General features: G+C 39.9%; 2 protein-coding genes across 6 annotated transcripts in view; one reads left to right on the top strand and one right to left on the bottom strand.

Moving 5' to 3' along the window:
* Positions 1-60: 60 nt before the first annotated feature.
* On the bottom strand, positions 61-750 carry LOC106875744 (uncharacterized). The gene has a single exon (XM_014923994.1). It carries the CDS (start codon positions 748-750, stop codon positions 61-63), a length of 690 nt encoding a protein of 229 aa, XP_014779480.1.
* A 9,268-nt stretch (positions 751-10,018) lies between these two features.
* The window catches only part of LOC106875746 (serine palmitoyltransferase 1), a 56,028-nt gene continuing 44,472 nt past the window's right edge, over positions 10,019-21,574 (top strand). For 4 of the 5 annotated variants that reach the window (XR_016242898.1, XR_016242899.1, XM_089356472.1 and 1 more), the window contains exon 1: positions 11,433-11,805. Coding sequence is in view for 2 of the 5 variants with exons in the window: in XM_089356472.1 (XP_089212598.1) it covers positions 11,749-11,805 (57 nt within the window). In the remaining 3 variants the exon portion in view is untranslated. Of the gene's footprint in view, positions 11,806-21,574 lie in introns of all 5 variants that reach the window. The other variant, XR_016242897.1, reaches the window with a different exon arrangement.

Below are 21,574 nucleotides of genomic sequence, written 5' to 3' on the forward strand. Positions count from 1 at the left end.
GGTATTGTTCAGCACACGAGAAAACAATTGTCTTTCACAGGAAGAAAAAAGAAAAAAAGGTTAGATGTAAATAGTTCTAGTGAGTTTTTGGGGCCAATGCACAGTGCGGCCTGTTCTGGTGACATAGGGTTTGTTCGTGTTAGGTAGTAGCGATGAAGGTGGAGATGTAGGTGATGGTGTGGTCAAAGGTGCATGTACAGGTGGATGTGTAGGTGGTTGTAAAGGATCAAAAGTGGGCGTGGTTGGTGTGTCATCGAAGGGTGTGGACACCTCAAAATGTGCCCTTCTAAGTCTGTCGACCGACACGGTCTCTGCCCGACCATCGATGTCGAGACTAAAACTTTTGGCTATCCGCAATAGCACACGAAATGGTCCCTTATAAGGAGAAACAATAGGTCCCTTGACAGAATCATCCTGAACAAAAATATGAGTCCATTTGTCAATGTCCGGTGGGACGTGAGAGGGAATAGTCTGGTCACGCGGATGCATAGGTGAAAGACTCGAGAAATACGAGCGAAGTCTGGTAACATACGACGTTGGATTAGGACGTGATGAATTGTCTGGCGTCAACATTGTACCAGGAAGTGCTAGGATGGTACCGTAAAGGAGTTCAGCAGAGGAGAAACCTAAGTCTGTTTTAACAGCAATGCGACAACCAAGAAGAACGATAGGCAGGAATTCTGTCCAAGACTGTGGATCGGGAGTGGCGCGTAGAGCAGCCTTCAGTTGCCTGTGAAAACGTTCGACCATCCCGTTGTAAGCTGGATGGTAGCTGGTCATACGAATGTGATGAACGCCAAGGATTCGCGACAATTCACGAAATACGAAAGCTTCAACTGGCGTCCACGATCAGTGGTTATTTTAGCTGGGACACCAAAGCGAGCAATCCAGTTAAAAACGAAAGCTCGAGCAACTAACTCAGCGGAAATGTCCACTATTGGAATGGCTTCAGGCCAACAAGAGAAACGATCGACGCATGTCAATATGTAAGAGAACCCGCGACTGACAGGCCATGGTCCAACTAGATCAATATCCGAAAACACACTTATCGGGGTTGATTCGCACATTGTAGGTGCGAAGACGCTGAAAATGTAGAGATAAGTGTTGGAGATGATTTTCACGCGTGTCGCTAGCTATGAGCAAATCATCGACGTAAGCGAACACAAAGTCAAGTCCACGGACAACTTCATTGATAAACCTCTGGAATGTGCTCGTTGCATTCCGCAAACCGAAGCTCATAAGCAGGAACTCGAAACTTCCAAAGGAAGTGGGGGGAGTGACGGCAGTTTTGAGAATGTCGTCAGTGTTCATTGGAATCTGATGATAAGCTCGGACAAGGTCAACTTTGGAAAAAATGGTACAACCATGCAAGTTCAAAGAAAAATCCTGGAGATTCTTTATAGGTTAAAGTGTTAAAGTGAAATTGTTCCTGTTATTGTAGGTGCCCTGGGTATGATAAAAAGAGATGCCAGAAACAGACAACATCACAGGAGAACCATGTCTCAAAGAAATCCAAAAGATTGTGCTGACAAAAGATTGTGCCCACATCCTTAGAAAAACCCTATCAGTTTAAATGTTTGTGTTGTATTATATGGAGATATTTCTCTACTGCTCTTGCCATTTCCCTTCACCAAGCTTTCAGTTATATTTCAACAACTCTTAACTTCACTTGCCCTGGGGCATTGGGTGTGTCTTGGCAAAGGATTGCATCAAACATGCAGATTGAAAGAAAACGACAACAACAATATTAATAATAATACTGCAAAGAAACAACTTGTGTAAGTTCGTGTGTGAGGAGAGTATGTGTGCAAAATGTAGAGTATGTGGAATTTGGGATGAAACAATGACACACATTGTTGCAGAATGTCCCATGTTGGCCTAGGGAGAGTCCTATGGAGAATATAAGAAATGGAAATATGATCAAAAGGTGAAAGTTTTACACTGGAAACTTTGTCGAAAATGGAAGTAAATGATGCAATCATCAGGTAGAAAGAATTGAGCACATGCAAGATTTTGTGTGACTTTTCCATTCAAATAGATAACTATATGGAACATAACAAGCTAGATAGTATAGTAATAGACAAGGAAAATTGAATTTGCATATTGATTGATCCATCATGTCCATTTGATAGTAGGATTGTGAAGAAAGGAGATATAAAGTTGGAAAAAACACAACCCATTAAAATTTGAGATTGCAAGGATTTAGGACATGAGATCAGTAAAATTTGTTCCTCTGATAACTGAGACATTATGGACTGTGAGTGATGAAAAAGACTAACAGATGAAGGAGATTCAAATGGAATGTTCTGTAGAGCTTCTGTAGAGCTTCTGTAGAGCTCTTGTAGAGCTAAGGGGACTGGTCGTTGAAAACTGAGTATCTTACTTGTAGACATATTACAACACTGATGCTATCTATTCACAGCAAGATGTGCTGAACAGTTACAAGCTAAGTATCATGGTGAAGGCACATGGCTCAGTGGTTAGAGCATCAGGCTCACAGTCATGAGGTAGTGAGTTCAATTCCTGGACCGAACTGTGTGTTGTGTTCTTGAGCAAGACACTTTATTTTATGTTACTCCAGTTCACTCAGCTGTAGAAATGAGTTGCGACTTCATAGTGGTGTGGAGAAGGGAGGCTGGTATGCATGGGCGACTGTTGCTCTTCCATAAACAACCTAGCGCGGACTTGTGCCTCGAAGGGTAACTTTCTACGTGCAATCCCATGGTTATTCATGACCAAAAGGGAGTCTTTACCCTATCATGGTTATGCAAATAGTGCAGTAGCAGTAGTACCTATTTAATGCAGGTTGCACTGGGATCTTGAAAGCTAAGTGACTTGGTTTTGCACTTAGTGCAGTACAAGTGTCACCTTCTTATTGCAAGGTATACAAGACTGTTAAGAGTTAAGAATCTTGTCTGAGGCCAGGATATAAAAGACAGTCTCCCTCAGTTGGATGTTTGATACTCTTGGCAAGTCAGTGAACCATGATAGCTCCTGCATGTAAGTGGAAAGTGTTCCATGATTTAAAGGGCCATGATAAATATCTCATCTCAGCTTGTATTACAACAATAGCTTACTAGTTATCTTATCACTGTAGCATACTAGTTATCAATAGCACTGCTTCATAAATCGTTTTGATTGATTACATCTGACATGAATGGGCCTCGTGGTGGTAGAGGTGGCGGTGGTGGTAGTATCAGGGATGAGGGAAGCGGCGGGGATGGTGGTGATCGCGGCGGGGATGGTGGTGATCGCGGTGGGGATGGTGGGGATTGTGGCGGAGGGCAGAGGTGGGTGACAATGGTGGTGGCAGTGGTGGCAATGGTGATATAATGGTGGTATGATGTGGGAGGGGGGGGGGGCAGAGAGATTGTACTGATGTGAGTGGCGGGTGGCAATGGTGTACGTGTGAATGGTGAGGTTCCAGTGATAATAATAGCAGTGATTGTGATAATAGCGGTTGTAGTAGTGATAGTGGTGGTGGTGATGGGGTACAATTGGGGTAGTGGAGGTGGTAGAGGTGGTATGGAGAGGGGGGAGTGACAGTGGCGGTGGTGATAGCAGTGATGGCAGTGATATCTAGCTCAAAACTACTCTACGTATATAGGTTTTAGGTCAGTGCTACCATTAACCAGGAATTTCCTGATAACATACATTCACAAATATACACATCGAAGAACACATGCACTCAGACACTCATTCACATGCATCCACACACTCACCTCTACGAACACAAATATGCATGATATATGTGTATGTATGTATACATACGTATATACATACATACAGCCATCAATGGAACTGTAAAGATACATGCATGCATCTCGACATGAAAATATATACATAAAAACGCATCCATAAAACAAACATACAAATCTGCGCATAAATACATATGCATACGCCTAGACATGAAAATGTATACATAAAAACGCATCCATAAAACAAACATACAAATCTGCGCATAAATACATATGCATACGCCTAGACATGAAAATGTATACATAAAAACGCATCCATAAAACAAACATACAAATCTGCGCATACACTAACACCAAATACTGCACGCACACACATATGCACAAATACCTAGATGATGCTGATAAAAGTTCCAATGAAGGAGCCTTGAATCTATGTTAGAGTCCGGCTCTTTCTCTATTGACAAGAAATACAGAGATGAGACTGATTGATAACATACATACATACATACATACATACATACATACATACATACACTCACACATATATACATATATGGCTGCTCTCACAAACACATACATACAAACATACATACATACATACATACATACATACATATATGCATCACATGATCACGTGACCGATCAGGCTATCAGATGTTGTTACACATCGCTGGTCACAATGCGTTTCTAGCATTGTTTTAGCCTTCAAATGACGCCACCCGGTTGGCTATGGTAGCAGACCAGCATTCGCCCCTGATTGAAAGGGGAACTGGACCAACATGAAATGAAGTGATTTGCTCAAGAACACAATGCACCACTCATTCAAGGAATCGAACCCATGATCTAGTGATTGTGAGCGCAACAGGCAAACCACTAGGTCATGTGCCTTCATAACATACATACATACAAACATAAACCTATACATACATACATACATACATACATATATATATATATATATATATATATATATATATATATATATATATATATATATATATATATATATATATATATATAAAATTATAATTTAGGGTATCTAAGAGATACTGCCATGCTGAAAATAGCAGTCAAATTTTGACTCTAAACCACAATATTTATTGTTACCATTTTTGATTTCTATTGCCATGCTGGCCACTTGATAAAATCGATATTTAAATATCGACCTTATCCATATATATATATATACTTGCATAGCAAGTGACCTGATCTGAGATCGTGTGCTGGAACGAAAACAATTGCAGCGTGGAAGGTGTTTATAAGCCATTCAAGAAACACACAAAAACCGTTAGATTCACTTCAACATTTAAATTTAATTTGGCAAAATATTATCGTCGCTTTGAGACCGCGACCTGTTCCCTGACAAAATTCTGTGCTGCACAAATGCAGCACAGATGCTCTTCTGCTCTTCTGCTCTTGATGGCAAGACTCAGGTCTGTGACTTTGCCTCTATGAAGCATCTCCTCGTTTGTGATTTTATCTTGCCATCTAATGCCCAGAATTTTTCTGAGGCATTTTCTGAGGCATTACAGTCTTGTGTAATTATTGTTCTACAAGTGAATGAATTAGAAGAGGGCAGATGACACTGGTTTTATCTAAACCAGTGGTTCTCAACTAGTTTTTACCTATGGATCCTTTTGATTACTATTTTACTCGGGTGGAATCCCATAGCGATTCAATGTTTAAAAACTAATTTTATAGATATTAATAGTTATCGCCAAGCCAACATGGCAGTCCAAAAAATAGGACGAATGCTGCCGTTGATTAGCTCCAAGAGGCCATCACCTCTAGCTCACATAGCTAGCTAGAGGCGATGGCCTCTTGGAGCTTAATCAACGGCAGCATTCGTCCTATTTTTTGGACTGCCATGTTGGCTTGGTGATAACTATTAATATCCAGTACCGCTGCCGTAGTCTCCTTTAGAGAGACTTAGAAATATTAATATCTCTAATTTTATAGAAACTTCCTTCAAAATTCCTATTTTGTTTTTCACTCATTAACTTGTGTAGATTGAACTATGTATTACGTTAGAGAAATAAACCTGTTTCTTGCAATAAATACATCTAAAGTTTTAAAAAATGTTATGGACCTTAAAATACTACTGTGCGTCCCCAATTTACTATTTTGCTTGCTTGAACCCCGTCAAAATCTTATATGGACTCCTGTCGAGAACCACTGACAAATAATTGTTGCAGCTGAGGAACAAGAAACTGAGAAAAAACGACAAATTAGGCAAAATGGTTCGAGTGGAAGTAGTGGGTGTTGCAGGTCCAGTTGATCCAGTTGATCCGATCACCAGAACAGTCTGCTCATGAAATTAACGTGCAAATGGCCGAGCACTCCACCGACACGCGTACCTCTTAATGTAGTTCTCAGGATGATTCAGCGTTACACAGAACGTGACAAGGCTAGTCCTTTGAATTTCAGATGCAACCCATTTTTGCCTGCTGAGTGGACTGGAGCAACTGGAAATAGAGTGCCTTGCTCAAGGACACAACGCGCCACCGGGGGTCGAACTCACGACTTTACGACCGTGAGCCGAATAACCTAACCACCGTTGTTGGCACTCCGTCACTTACGACGTCGAGGGTTCCAGTTGATCCGATCAACGGAACAGCCTGCTCGTGAAATTAACGTGCAAGTGGCTGAGCACTCCACAGACACGTGTACCCTTAACGTAGTTCTCGGGGATATTCAGCGTGACACAGTGTGATACAGTGTGACAAGGCTGATCCTTTGAATTACAGGTACAACAGAAAAGGAAGTAAGAGTGAAAGAAGGCTGTGGTGAAAGAGTACATTAGGGTTCGCCACCATCCCCTGCCGGAGCCTCGTGGAGCTTTTAGGTGTTTTCCCGGTCTGGGAATCGAAACCGCAATCCTATGACCGCGAGTCCGCTACCCTAACCACTGGGCCATTGCGCCTCCACAACCTAACCACCAAGCCACGAGCTTTCCTTTTGGGCTAAAGAACATCAATAACGAAAATGTGCTAAATAAATAAATAAATAAATAAATAAATATTTTTGTCTTAAAATAATCAAGAATATTAGAGAGATACTAGGAAGAATTATTAATATTTTTTTTCATCGCCGTCCCACAGGAATTACTAGAGGAGATTAAAAGGGCTAATGTTCAGTCTGAATTATTAATGTGAGGAGAGTTTGATCTCTAAACTCTAACATTACCAAATTACAGGTGAGTTTTTAGCTAGTTCTATACTCCGTCACTGAGCTGAACTTTACTACAACACTGTTACCAAACTACAGGTGAGTTTCTACTTAGTTCAGAAACTTATCACAGAATATTATACTTTTGTACGTTAGTAGGTGAATCTAAAACATAAGTAGAAAGATAAGATATGAAAATGGGAAGAGAATGTGTCCGTGTATGTGTGGCGTATGAATGAGTCTGAGTGTGCGCGTAGATGGGACTGTCTGACAGTCTATGTTTGTGTGTGTGTGAGTGTGTAGTGATATATTGACAGACAGAGTGAAAAATAAGGACGGAGATAAAGTTTCAGAAAATGTGAATTGGGGCGAGAGAAAAACGATTTGTGGCTATGTTTAGTACGAAGTCTAACTTTCAAGGTACAATAGAGCATAAATCCAGTGAATCGGTTGAGTACCCACGGATCTTCGGAAGTGTAGTTGCCAGACAAGTAATTTGATCTGAGACCGTGTGTTGAAACTAAAACGATGGCTGCGTGGAAGATACATATTAGCAGGCCCGTAGTCAGACTTTGGTGTCAGGGGATGCTGCAGAATATTATGGGTTAGCACTAATTTGTATTGCGGGAAGGTTCTTGTAAACTGTATTTTCTTAATCTGAGGGCGCACCATTGAATAGTTATGGGTAAGTGCCGTCCAGGGCATGGTGGAAGTCCGAAGCGCCTCTGACGTGCAAATCGATCGTCGGAACCGAGTGTAAGGGCGAAAGACCAATCGAGCCGTCTTGTAGCTGGTTCCCTTCTAAATTTCCCTCAGGATAGCTGGCGCCAGCGGGAGAACGACACGCAATTCCGTCCGGTAAAGCGAACGACTGGAAGCACCCTCTTAGCGATGGGCATGCGTATTATCCATTCAAAAACACACAAAGATTGTTAACTTCACTTGAATATTTATATTTATTATTTGGTGTCAACATTTTCACTGCACGAACTTCGACATGGCCAGTAATCATGTTGGTGACTGAGATGCAGCTGGTGCGACGGACATTAAATAATAAATATTTAAATGAATTTGTCTTTTGTTACTTTTAAATGGCTAATAAGTATCTTCCACGCTACAAAGATATATATTGATGGATTGATATTGGTTCTAAAGAATTGGTTTATATAAGTTTACTAAATTGGCGGAGCTATCTTAGAGGCATTTCGAAATTATGTATGTAAAATAAATTTTTTATTCTAGACGAATATTCACTGATTGCTGAGGGTTTGCAGCCAGTCCCTCTGCAGAGCTTACAACACACTCGGCATCATAGGAGCCAATAAGCGGAAGGCCATCAAGTTGGCTGTGGAAGCAGCGTCAGTTGCTCCAAGGGGGTCGTGGAAAGGGGAAATACGAGTCCTGGAAGGGGAAGTGTATCCAGGTGTAGTGCTGCTGGACACAAACTGGGGCCTGATGAACCCTGGCTGGTAACCTGGGTGAGAATGTCTTATGCTTGAAAGACTCGAAACAGCTAATGACCCCTGGAAACATGACCCAGGTGCATCACAGGACGATGTATAGAAAAAAGTCTTTTGTAGAGACAGCAGTTACTTAAGGCATTCATTTCTTTAGCTGGAAAAAAAATCAGTCTCAATGACATAATCTTAGTAAAGTGAGAAATTGGAGTTTGTGATGTTTATATTTTATTGAAAATTATTAATGAAGTAAATTAACTATTTCTAGTTTTGTAGATACTTTAACTTATGCGATTACAACTTCGCTACAGTTCACATCATTATAGAAAATATCAGAGCAAGGATTGCAAAATGTGCCATTCTCGTGTGTGAGGAGAGTTTGATCTCTAAACGATAACATCACCAAATTACAGGTGAGTTTTTAGCTAGTTCTATACTCCGTCACTGAGCTGAGCTTTACTACAACACTGTTACCAAACTACAGGTGAGTTTCTACTTAGTTCAGAAACTTATCACAGAATATTATACTTTTGTTCTTATCTACTCTATACGAGTGGAGGCGCAATGGCCCAGTGGTTAGGGCAGCGGACTCGCGGTCATAGGATTGCGGTTTTGATTCCCAGACCGTTGTGAGTGTTTATTGAGCGAAAACACCTAAAAGCTCCACGAGGCTCCGGCAGGGGATGGTGGCGAACCCTGCTGTACTCTTCCACCACAACTTTCTTTCACTCTTACTTCCTGTTTCTGTTGTGCCTGTAATTCAAAAGGTCAGCCTTGTCACACTGTGTCACGCTGAATATCCCCGAGAACTACGTTAAGGGTACACGTGTCTGTGGAGTGCTCAACCACTTGCACGTTAATTTCACGAGCAGGCTGTTCCGTTGATCGGATCAACTGGAACCCTCGACGTCGTAAGCGACGGAGTGCTAACAACAACTCTATACGAAGTATAGAGTAGATAAGTACATAGAGTTTAATATTTAAGTTAATGAACATTCTCCATATTTGTACAGGGATAGTGGTTTGACTATTGTTTTCTAAAGCTATCCATCATTACTATTGGCAGTATTTGTTCCGAATTTCTACAATCCGAGTTCAAATCCTATCGAAATCAACTTTGCTTTCGTGAGGTCGTTATAAAAAACAAAAAATACCTGTGCAATGCACATGGACTGGTGGAACTGCGACTGGATACCTTTGGATACCTTGCAGTTTTTGCCCGGCTCTTTGCGCTTTGAGATCAAATCCCACTATATGGGGTAGTAGACTTAATTTCTTGTTCACTTTAACAACACAACCTGTCATTCTGTGTGCCTTTAGCGGAGCCCACTCTGTTACAAGTATTTTATACTGAATCTCTGGTTTGAAAATACACCCCTCCTTCTTTCATACATGTATCAGAAGTCCTTTAAAGGACTTCTCTCTGGTCTAAAAAAAAGTGAAGGTGAGGGACACATTTTTATAGAAGAGAGATAATAAAACTGTACGATATTCATTGGTGTTTGTATCGTTCATATCAGTTATTTACAGCCTTTGAGAGACGAAATACGAAACAGGAAAATCGAAACTAGGTGACGTATTCAGTACTGGTAACTTAAAACGAGAAATTATATGAGAAATGAGATAAGAAATGTTGATTTTTAATCTTTGCAGGGTTAAGTCCAAAAGATTCGCCTTATTTAATGTAGTAACCAGAAAATTCAAAATATGAACGTTGATAAAACAAGGAAAACGACGCGGTTTGTCAAGTTTGGGAACAAGTTAAACTAATAATGGCTTACACGATTGGTTATGTTAGTAGCTCTTCACGAAGTTAACTGATCAATGCATAAATCGATATTTTACTAAGATTACGGGTTTTAGTTAAACACTTGGATGTTCTGTGAATGGTAAAAATTTGTGAAAAAGTCAAATGAAGCTGGGGCATGCTGGGACTCTAAGAGTTGAGGTGAACAAATAAGTCTCAATACTTTTTGTTTTTAGGTCTGGTGCTCATCCTCTCAACCTTTTGTCGAACCGCTTACTTGCGGAGATGTAAGCAAAACAACACCGGTTGATAAGTGGTGGTGATCACAAGCACAAAGATATATACACATACGGTGGGGGGGGGGGGGTTAGTCAATTACATCGACCCCAGTGATAAACTGGTACTTATTTTATCGATCCCGAAAGAATAGAAGGCAAAGTCAACCTCAATGGAATTTAAACTCTGTTTCTAGAGGTACGAAATGCCGCTAAACATTTTGCCTGGCGTGCTAGCGACCTTGCCTGCTCGCCCTTTCCCCATAAGCTAATATTCCTTTCTGCTATAGGCACAAGGCCTGAAATTTTGGGGAGAGGGTAAGTCGTTTACATCGACTCCAGTGCTCAACTTTTACTTATTTTATCGATCCAGCCTCGGCGGAATTTGAACTCAGACCGTTAAGACGGAAGAAATGCCGCTAAACATTTTCGCCCGGTGTGCTAACGATTCTGCCAGCTCACCATAAGCTAATAATATATGTTTCAATGCTCTAAGAAAAACAAAAAAAACAACAACTTATTTTCTTGAATATGCGCTGCTGAAGATGGAGTGAGACTAATATACCCGTGCGTCTTTTATGCCATCAAATACAGTAGTTTTATTCAATAATGAAACCCTAGACCTGATTTCATCGAAATACAGAGTCAATAAAAAATAAATAACTTTGGAGAACATGAAACGGACAACATATTTCAGTAACATTAACCTTTAACAGCATCTAATGCACTGCCTTGATTCTCCTTAAAGAGTTAGTATGAATTCTCTCTTCCCACGTTACATATTGAGTATCCCGCTGATGTCGAATGTGCACAAAAAGGAGGACAGCACCAACAGTTTACTGTTACATAGGACATACCAACGTAACTAATTTCTGTCTCCCACCTCTCTCTTTTCGCCTCCCTATCTCCTTCTCTCTCTCTCTCTCTATGTGTGTGTGTGTGTGTGTATCTGTGTGTGTATGTATGTGTGTGTTTGTGTGTATGTGTGTGTGTGTGTGTGTATAAAGATATATATATATATAGAGAGAGAGAGAGAGAGGGAGAGAGAGAGAGAGAGAGAGAGAGAGAAAGAGAGAGAGAGATTAACAGTTAGACAGACAGACAGACTGAAGACTGATTACATAACTTGAGTTTTCTTTTTCTTTTTTTTTTTCTTTTTTTTGGGTTGTGGGTGCTTTGATAAGGAAAAGGACTCTATAAGCTGTTTTTCACAGCTTTACACAGCGACAATGTTTGAATGACGTCAATTTCAGCATATTATGGACTTTGACACCGATCTGTTCGTCGAGCTCCGACCTTCTCCTTTTGACTTGTTGCTAGTTTGTCACAGTGGATCCACGCTTTACGGATACCGCGGTTGATCTGGCACTGATTGTTCATTCCTGCAAACGTCCACACATACCATGGCGAGTGATATATTAGCATTGTTTACAACCAAGTCCATTCCAACCATTTCCCAGGTAAGCTTTTAGACCAAACATGTCCGTTGTTGCTGTTGTTGTTGTTGTTGTTGTTGTTTACCCAGGGTCGGCCTATTCAAGCAGACCTATTCTCAAAGGTATAGGCGGCGAATTTGGCTACACCTTTTGAGCGTCGGTAGATTGTCTTGCAATATTCATTGGAGCTAAGGCGGCGAGCTGGCAGAATCGTTAGCATGCTGGGCGAAAATGCTTAGCGGCTGACATTTCACCCGTCTTCATATTCTGGGTTCAAATACCGCCGGGGTCGATTTTGTTTTTCATCCTTTTCTGGTCGATAAATTAAGTACCATTTGAACCCTTGGGTCGATGTAATCGTCTTACTCACTACTCCAAAATTGCTAGTATTACGCCAAAATTTGGAACCAATATTCATGGTAGCTAAGGCGGCGAGCTGGCAGAACCGTTAGCACGCCGGACGAAAATGCTTAGTGGCATTTCGTCTTTCTTTACGTTCTGAGTTCAAATTCTGCCGAGGTCGAGTTTGCCTTTCATCCTTTCGGGGTCGATAAAATAAATAAATACTAGTTGAGCCATGGGGTCGATGTAATCGACTTACTCCCTTCCCCGAAATGATTAGCCTTGTGCTAAAATATGAAACCAATACTCAGGTACCTACGGAGTCAGTACTCAGATACTTCCGGAGTCAATTTTGCTTTTTATCTTTTCGGGGTCGATTAGTAAAGTACCACTGTACTGGGGTTGATCCTTCTTCTTCTTCTTCTGCTTCTTCTTCTTTCTCTCTCTCTCTCTCTCTCTCCCCCTCTCTCACTTTTAGAAGACAGAACGAATGCTCATGACAAGCCCTATGTTAAGACAGCGCCACTACGACTCCATCAAGTTTTGAGGCTCCAAAGCAAGGCATAATCAAATGTATTCCATTCGTTACCATTCCATATTTTTGTATCAAGCTCTACATCCTTTGTCGTCATCGTGTACCTTGTTGTTGTTATTGCTCAGGTCAGCCCTCATTGAAGGGATTTAAGATTAAAACTTGTCAGCCACGACAAACAGGGTTTAAAAATTTTTTTTTTTTGATTTTTTGTCTGAGACTACATTGGTGCGAATCGAAAAACTTGGCTGCTATTTCTAGTACCTCATATGACTGCGCAGAAGCTCCCTAGTTGATTCATCGTTTTTTTATCGTTTATCTTTCACTTGTTTCAGTTATTAGACTGTGGCCATGCTTGGGTACCACCTTCAAGAATTTTAGTCGAACGAGTTGACCAATAACTTATTATTACCTCCGCCTTCGCTAAGGCAGTCAAGTCTATTTGAAATATTCTCCTTTTAAAAATCATCTCCGGCTAATCGTTGAGAGGACGTTGGTGTTACCTTGGCGGAGGTTTGCGCTCTCTGAGTGTTTTTGCTATTATTATTATTGAGTGAGAGAGCAGTGCATGCCATCAAAGTGACACTGGGACAGGGGCGGACTGAGAGTATTAAGGACCTGCGTGCATTACTAAGAGGCATAACAATGCCCCTTAGTATTGATATCAAAGTAGAGTTAACATGTGGAGTGCGGGCTCCTCAGAGCTCCGATTGATCGACGGTTCAGTCAGCTCCTGCACTGGGGTAAAATATACGAAGCCCAGTATACCCATCATGGCTACCCGTCTGATAAGAGTATACCAGGCACATGCATCATAACCATATGTGCGTGATATGATCTCATATAAAAATAAACAGCAGGTAGGGCCCAGTTAGAATTTTCTTCAGACCAAGTAGCCATCCCACTCAAAAGGTCCGTGAATAAGGGTTGTTTAAGGATGTTGAACGACACACCCATATTTCCGGAGGTGAATTATTTAAACCCCCAAAAATTCCTCTCAACACATGGCTATGATGCTTCCCCACTACTTCTGCTCATGATCAGAGGTGCACTTATCGTCAGCCACCAAAGGATAGCCACCTGTTTAAGGTCACCTGTTTAAGTGACAAGCAAATCTATGGTATTGAGCAGAATATTTGCTGTAGCCCATCTTTTATGCCAAGACAAAATATTGTACATGATAACACTTCCAGTTCATTATTATTATCATTATTAATATTATTATTATTATTATTATGATTATTATTATTATTGTTATTATTATTATGTAGAGTTTGGCACTGATTCTATTAGTCTGTTTGCCGAATCGCTAAGTTACGGAGACGTAAACACACCAACACCTGCTATCAAGCGGTGGTGGGGACGAACACATCCACAAAGACATAAACACACACACACAAAGACACACACACACACACACACACGCATATACGACGGGCCGCTTTCAGTTTCCCTCAACCAAATCTACTCACAAGACTTTGGTCGGGCCGAGGCTATAGTAGCAGACTCTTGCCCGAGGTGCCACGCAAAGGGATTGTACCCGGAACCATGTGGTTGGGAAGCAAGCTTCATACCACACATTCACACATGCGCCTCGTGTAGTTTTATTTAAAGTGGTACAGTATTATTTGATGGTGTGGGGGAGATCTCGTATCAATTGTCTGAGACTTCCTCTTTAGTTTAGTTTGTTTCCAACAACTTTAACTTTAGTTGTTGTTTCTGTTAACTGCATGGTGGTGTTGTGGTGATGGTGTTGTTGTGGTAGCAGAAACAGTGATGCTTTTTTCATTGATGCAGTTTGCTGTCGTTGTTGTACTATTTTTCCCACCTTGTTTTGCATTTAAGTGTTACTCGTATGTGTGTGTGTGTGTGTGTGTGTGTGTGTGTGTGTGTGTGTGTGTGTGTGTGTGTGTGTGTGTGTGTGTGTGCGCGTGCGCGTGTGTGTGTGTGTATACGTATGTACGTGCGTACACATACAGACACACAATTTATACAGTTAAACTTACAATGTACATAGAATACATCAAACTAAACGATTTGCCTGTGCTTTAGCGAAATGCAGATGTAATAAAAACACCATAGTAGCTAACTGCACATGTCAGGGAGATGCAAAAGCTGAAAAAGAGAGAGAAGATAGGCTGTTAGAATAATTTCAAAGCAGAAGGCGGCTAGCTGGCAGAAACGTTAGCACGCCGGGTTAAATGCTTAGCGGTCTTTCGTCTGCCTCTACGTTCTGAGTTCAAATTCCGCCGAGGTCGACTTTGCCTTTCATCCTTTCGGGGTCGATTAAATAAGTACCAGTTACGCACTGGGGTCGATATAATCGACTTAACCTGTTTGTCTGTTCCTGTTTGTCCCCTCTGTGTATAACCCCTTGTGGGCAGTAAAGAAATAGGTATTTGGTCTGCCGTTACGTTCTGAGTTCAAATTCCACCGAGGTCGACTTTTCCTTTCATCCTTTCGGGGTCGATAAATTAAGTACCAGTTACGCACTGGAGTCGATGTAATCGACTTAACCCGTTCGTCTGTCCTTGTTTGTTCCCTCTATGCTTAGCCCCTTGTGGGCAATAAAGAAATAAGAATAATTTCAAAGCAGAGAAAAATTTTTCTTGTCTGTAATTCTATAACACTCAGATAACAGAATTTCGAATCAATATTTTTAAGGTCTTACATATATATATATATATATATATATATATATATATATATATATATATATATGTGTGTGTGTGTGTGTGTGTGTGTGTGTGTGTGTGTATGTATGTATGTATGAGTTAGAGGTTCAGAAACCAACTAAGGGATAGTACCTATCCAATATACTGCTGGTAGTAGTGTAGCCAATTATTCATATCCAAGTGCTTGTTATTGTATGGCAATCTCGTAATTGGCTATTATATATGGGCGGGGGTAACAAGTGGTTCACCCTTAATTTATCCTCTCCGTTTTCTTATTTGCCACACTTGTCCCGAAATGACCAGTCGCAGATTCTCTGTCTCACCGTCCTTTAGGATAAGTTCTAAGCGTTACCCACTATTCTCGTCTTCCTGGCCCTAAAACTATATTTCGCTCGACTCTTCGTCTTTGTCGACCGTCCTAAATCATACTCTGTGTCATTTTGCTTTATTTTTGTTTTGTTTGCTCTCGGCCCTGAATTCTCCGCAAAAAGAATATTTTTTGCGGGCGCCACCAATTGTGAAGCTCTCAGTCTTATCATTAAAGGTGCGTAACTATGTATTAGCTATTGGCTGATAACTGATGAAGAATTAGGGATCTTCTGTGTTTGTCTCCCGTCCAGCTTTACACTCAGAATACGTTATGTCCTGAATTTTCTTGAGAACAATCTTTTCTTAGTGGTCAGACCATAGGAGGTCTTCTTCTAGCATAATGTATGTCCACTTAGTGGTCATCCCTCTTATATGTATGTAATATAATTTTTCTGAATTTTCAGATTTTTCAATATGCTAGGCCATTGGTTTTAAATTGATATTAATCAAATTAATATTCAATTTTTCACCCTTATTATATATATATATATATATATATATATATATATATATATATATATATATATATATATATATATATATATATATCATCGTTTAACGTTCGCTTTCCATGCTAGCATGGGTTGGACGATTTGACTGAGGACTGGTGAAACCAGATGGCTACACCAGGCTCCAATCTGATTTGGCAGAGTTTCTACAGCTGGATGCCCTTCCTAACGCCAACCACTCTATTTGTTGATCTGCTGCGGCGTAGCACATGTGAAAGAAAAATAAATTACGAAATAAAAGCAGCTCTTGTAATGTAAACATTATCGGTCACGTATACCTAGTGTAAGTGTTTTCTTCGTACGCCAAATTTGCTGCATTTAAGAGTCGGAAGAAATACCACAAAATGTTACTTCTGACGCTCTAACGATTCTTCTTGATCAGTGCTCCGTACACTGCCGCAGCACACTGGTGTGCTACGAGACGATGCTAGGTGTACCACAGTGTAACCTGAATACAATTTTTTTTCCAATACTTTTTAGTTCGGGTGTGCCGCTGAATTATGAAAAGAATTTAAATGTACGACAAGTGAAAAAGGTTACGGAGCACTGTTCTAAATCCCCACTTTTATATGTGTATATAAGAATGCTTTCAAGTTTTGGTACTGGGCCAGCAATTTCGGGGATTAAATAAGTCAATTACATCGATCCCTGTACTCAACTGGTGCTTATTTTATCGACCCCGAAATGTTGGAAGGCAAAGTCTACCTCAGCAGAATTTGTTTGAACTCAGAACATAAAGACGGACGAAATTCTTCTTCTTAATCCTTTTTGCCCCTTGCTGAAACAAGTAAAAGAAGTGTGTGTGTGTGTGTGTGTGTGTGTGTGTGTGTGTGTGTGTGTGTGTGTGTGTGTGTGTGTGTGTGTGTGTGTGTGTGATTTAGGATTTAGAATATTGCACTTATGATCGTAAGACTGTGGTTTTGGTTCATGAACCGGGCGACACTTCGCTCCAGTCCACTCAGCTGGCAAAAATGAATAATCCTGTGACGGACTGGCGTCTCGTCCATGTTGGTGGCAGCGGTGGGTGGATGGATATATACGCCACAGAATCCGGGAAAACAGACTTATAAGCCTTAAGGTTCGGAAAGGACCTTTCATTTTTTTTAATGTATGTATGTATTTAAGTAATATGTACATGCAGGTATGCATGTACATATGTGTATGTATGGCATTTATGTAAGTATGTATATATGCTTCGATGTATGCATAATGAAATTCATTTAGCCCCTTCTCCTTGTGTTGAGTTTCGCCAATAGCTCAGGCTCTGTTATTAAAATTTGTTTGAAAATTATAATTTTAAACAAGCAGTTTCATATGCGCCTATGTATATATAAATTCCTTGTGTGTGTGTGTGTGTGTGTGTGTGTGTGTGTGTGTGTGTGTGTGTGTGTGTTTCTTGATTTATTCATTTGCAAACGGAATGCTTTATTGGCCCATTTTCCCACGACGGAGTGGATGTAGAAGCGGGTAACTTTAGTTTTATAAATATCTGCTGAATAAGAATTGTATATTGTAAGCTAGAGGTATGTGATGTCAAAAATTTGTTGAAAAATATTTCGAGGGCTAAACCGTTTGACACTGGGATTAAAATCTAATATAGCCGAAATATTTACAAAGAAAAATATCCATGAATTCATCCAAGGAGTTAAATCTTCATGCACCATTTTTTAAACACACTCATACGCACGCACACGCATACAAGGACCCCCTCACACACACACACGTACGTTTTTGAAATATTTTTTTAAAATCCAAAACAACATGAGTTATAAGAAATAATACAAGTCGACGCTTTGTACTTTTACCTTGTATTTCGATATTTCGGGGTTGGAGCCTCTTCAAGAGATTAGGTGTTTCGAGTTAGCTTTTCTGCTCTGTAATGTATGTATGTATGTATGTATGTATGTATGTATAGAGGGCTCCTTTGCGTACTCAATTGTTATAATAGACAACTAGCTGCGTGCGGCTCAGTTCTTTTGATATGTAGTTTGGTTTTGTTAATGATGTTGGCTTCTTCTGTTCTCAAGTTCCCAATATTCCGTTCTTTGGTGTCAATGGAAACCTGGTTGTTTTAGGTGTAGCATTTCTGCAGGTGGTTTTTGACGAAAGAAGCATCAACATAGAGGTATTCTTTAACTTGTGTGTGCACATGTTTGATGGTACTTCCGATATATGATTCATTACAGTTACTACATGTGATATAAGAGCCGATAAAAACGTTGGTTGGTCAGTCGGCTGATTTCTCCAGTCACCCATTACACTGTATAGAGAGAGGGAGAAAGAAAGTAAAGAAAGAAATACAATGAAAGTTAACGCAAGAAGTACTGGATGAATGTCTTATAACTTTCTGAAAAATACATATTTTTTTAAATGTGAAAAGCAAAAATAAACTATCGATGGAGCAGATTGTGATTAAGTTGATAAAATTTAGAAAAATGATAACATACATTTATTGCAAATATACAAATGAGAGATTTGTGCCATTTTATTATATCCTAAGGTAATAAATACTTTTCTTTTGAAAATTTGTATTCCTTTCATCCTTTTGTATAAGCGCTAAGAAATTTGATAACAGTTAAGTTACAATTTATGTATTACGCCAAGGCGGTGAGCTGGCAGAAACGTTAGCACACCGAGCGAAATACTTAGCGATAGTTCGTCTGTCTTTACGTCATGAGTTCAAATTCTGCCGTGGTTGAGTTTGCCTTTCATCCTTTCGGGGTCGATAAATTTCGTACTGAGTTCGATCTAATCGACTGGCCCCTCTCCCCAAAAATTTCGGGCCTTGTACCTAGAGTAGAAAATAATTTATGTATGTATGCCATATTTCGTGGCATTACCCATGGAGGGAAACGTATACATATAAAGTTACAAGTCATATGACAGGTAACACACTAGTATATATATATATATATATATATATATATGAGCAAAATTATATCTAACAATTGTTAAGTGTTTCTTTATGATTGTTTATTCAAGATAAACTGCATCACTCGCTATCTTTCATTCATTCCCTTTGTTTCTGTCTCTTCCCACCTCTCTCTCTCTCTCTCTCTCTCTCTCTCTCTCTCTCACACACACACACACACACACACACACACACACACACACACACACACACACACAAGCGAATATACATCTATTTATGTTTATGAACATCAGGAGGCACACATTCATAATTCATTATTGATACACGAAGTGGCCTTCTGACCTATATCTGTCGGAAAACCGTGTCATTAAGTCATGTGAAATAAAATTAATTCGAGTGCTCAAATTACATAAAAATTTAACGAATCATTCTTTTCTTTTTTGCTTTTGATTTCTACCATACTTGTGTGATACTCAATGATGTCTCGAGCGATTTTCACCGTCTCTTACCTTTTTGTTTGACTTATTTAGAGGAGGGAGCTAAATACCTATGACCTGTAGCAAACCCTTTGTGATGAAGAAACAGCGATTCGTGGATTATTTTCAAACGAAGAGTGATCCCACTAAAAGCACACAAAGTCCGGTTTTGGTGTTAAACCGGGTGAGAGATTAAATCTGCTACTCGGGAACAGATTCATGCTTCCATGAAGGTTCGATCTAACTAAATTCTCATACAAGGGTTGTCGCACTGTGCCTATTAAAGAACACACTAAAACGGCGAGCTGACAGAATTGGTAACGCGTCAGAAGAATGTTTAGCGGCATTCGTTCCGACTCTTTTACATTCTGAATTCAAATCCCATCGATTTGTCTTTCACCTTTTTGGGGTCGATGAAACCGACTTGTTCCTTCATATTTGCCGACCTTGTACCAACATTAGAAAGAATTATAGAAGAGACTAGGTTAAGGTGCACAGCCGTCAAATCGAACCAGGAACAAAATGATATCTACCAAAACTTCTTAAGCACCAGAACCTAACAATTCATAATCAGTCGATGTTGGTTCCTCCTTTCTCTGATAACAGAAATTTATAGATATTACTTTTTTTTACATATGTATGTATGTATGTATGTATTATGTATGGATGCATATATGTATGTATGTATGTATGTCATTATTCAGTTTATTTCAAGATTTCTTGCCAATAGAGAAAGAACCGGTTTCTAACCTAGATCCAAAGCTCCTTCATTGGAATTTCAACATCAACAACAGGGTATGTATGTATGTATGTATGTATGTATGTATGTATATGTTTTGCTTTATGTATGTACTCATGCATATAGTTGCATATCTAGACATGCTCATATATATTTAATTGATAAACTTTTGGAAAGTTTTACAGATTTTTACAGCGCTAGTGATAGATTGGATCTGTAGTATTCGAATTAGCTTTCCACTTTCTGGTTTTGAGAAGCCTAATTTCTCAAGATTGGTATTTAGGCAGTGTGTTACATAGCCCAGAGCCCCAATAATTACAGGTATAAACCTGAACTTGTAATCTGGATAGAGTAACTGCAGGTTTCTCAGTAGTTCAGCATAAGTGTTCTCTTTTTCCTTGATCTTCAGCTTTATGTTAACATCTGCTAGGTAGCTAATTTCCTCAACTATGCACAGTTTCTCTTCTCCATCCCAAATCATTATATCAGGTCTGTTGTGCTTACATTTTACTGAGGTCTTCATTGGCACATTTCACCAGTATTCCTTTTTTATCATGAGTTGCTATGGCTTCTACCATATTGTGGGTTCTTATTTCTTTGTCCTCAGGATTATCCTTCCGACGGATTTCATTATAGAGTGTCCTAGCTACAACATCATGTCTCATTGGTAGATAATACCGTGATGACATTTGAGGACAACTACTTATGATATGGGTGATATCTTCAGTGTGAATTCCACTGAGGAATCCGTGATATAAATTTACATATAAATAGCCAGAGTAATCCGCGACGTACTGAGTGCGTGGTAGGTGAACCGCGATATGGCGAGAGATTACTGTGTGTGTGAGCGCGCGCGCGCGCGCAATGGCTAAGATCAAGGTCTAATATCTACTCTTAACAGTTTTATACATACATACATACATGGTGGTTGTCTACTCCTTAAACAGAGTTTGACCACCTCCTGCACCTACACCTTAGCCCTTTCATGGCGTCTGATGTGTCTTTTTAAACCAGACAGTGTTTTGAAAAAACACCCACACAGATTGCACCTCTGATTTGCACTACCAATACCTGCAAGTAAGTTCTGCTCATTGTGGATCCTAACATGTCTTTTAAGACCCCCATTGGATTTGCAAACATACATACATACATACATACATACACATGCGTAAGTAAGCAGATAAATGCAAAACAAGATGGAACAAATAGTACTCGAATACCGAGGGTAGAGTAATATACTTTTTTTATTAAAGCTGAAGCTTTAATAAAAGATTATGTA

This window comes from Octopus bimaculoides, chromosome 8 (genome assembly GCF_046866305.1).
Source record: "Octopus bimaculoides isolate indiv1 chromosome 8, ASM4686630v1, whole genome shotgun sequence".
Classification (NCBI taxonomy): domain Eukaryota; kingdom Metazoa; phylum Mollusca; class Cephalopoda; order Octopoda; family Octopodidae; genus Octopus; species Octopus bimaculoides.

Bases quoted from the DNA above. Each gene is read 5' to 3' on its own strand.
- LOC106875744 (XM_014923994.1), bottom strand. From the start codon at position 750: ATGGTCGAACGTTTTCACAGGCAACTGAAGGCTGCTCTACGCGCCACT.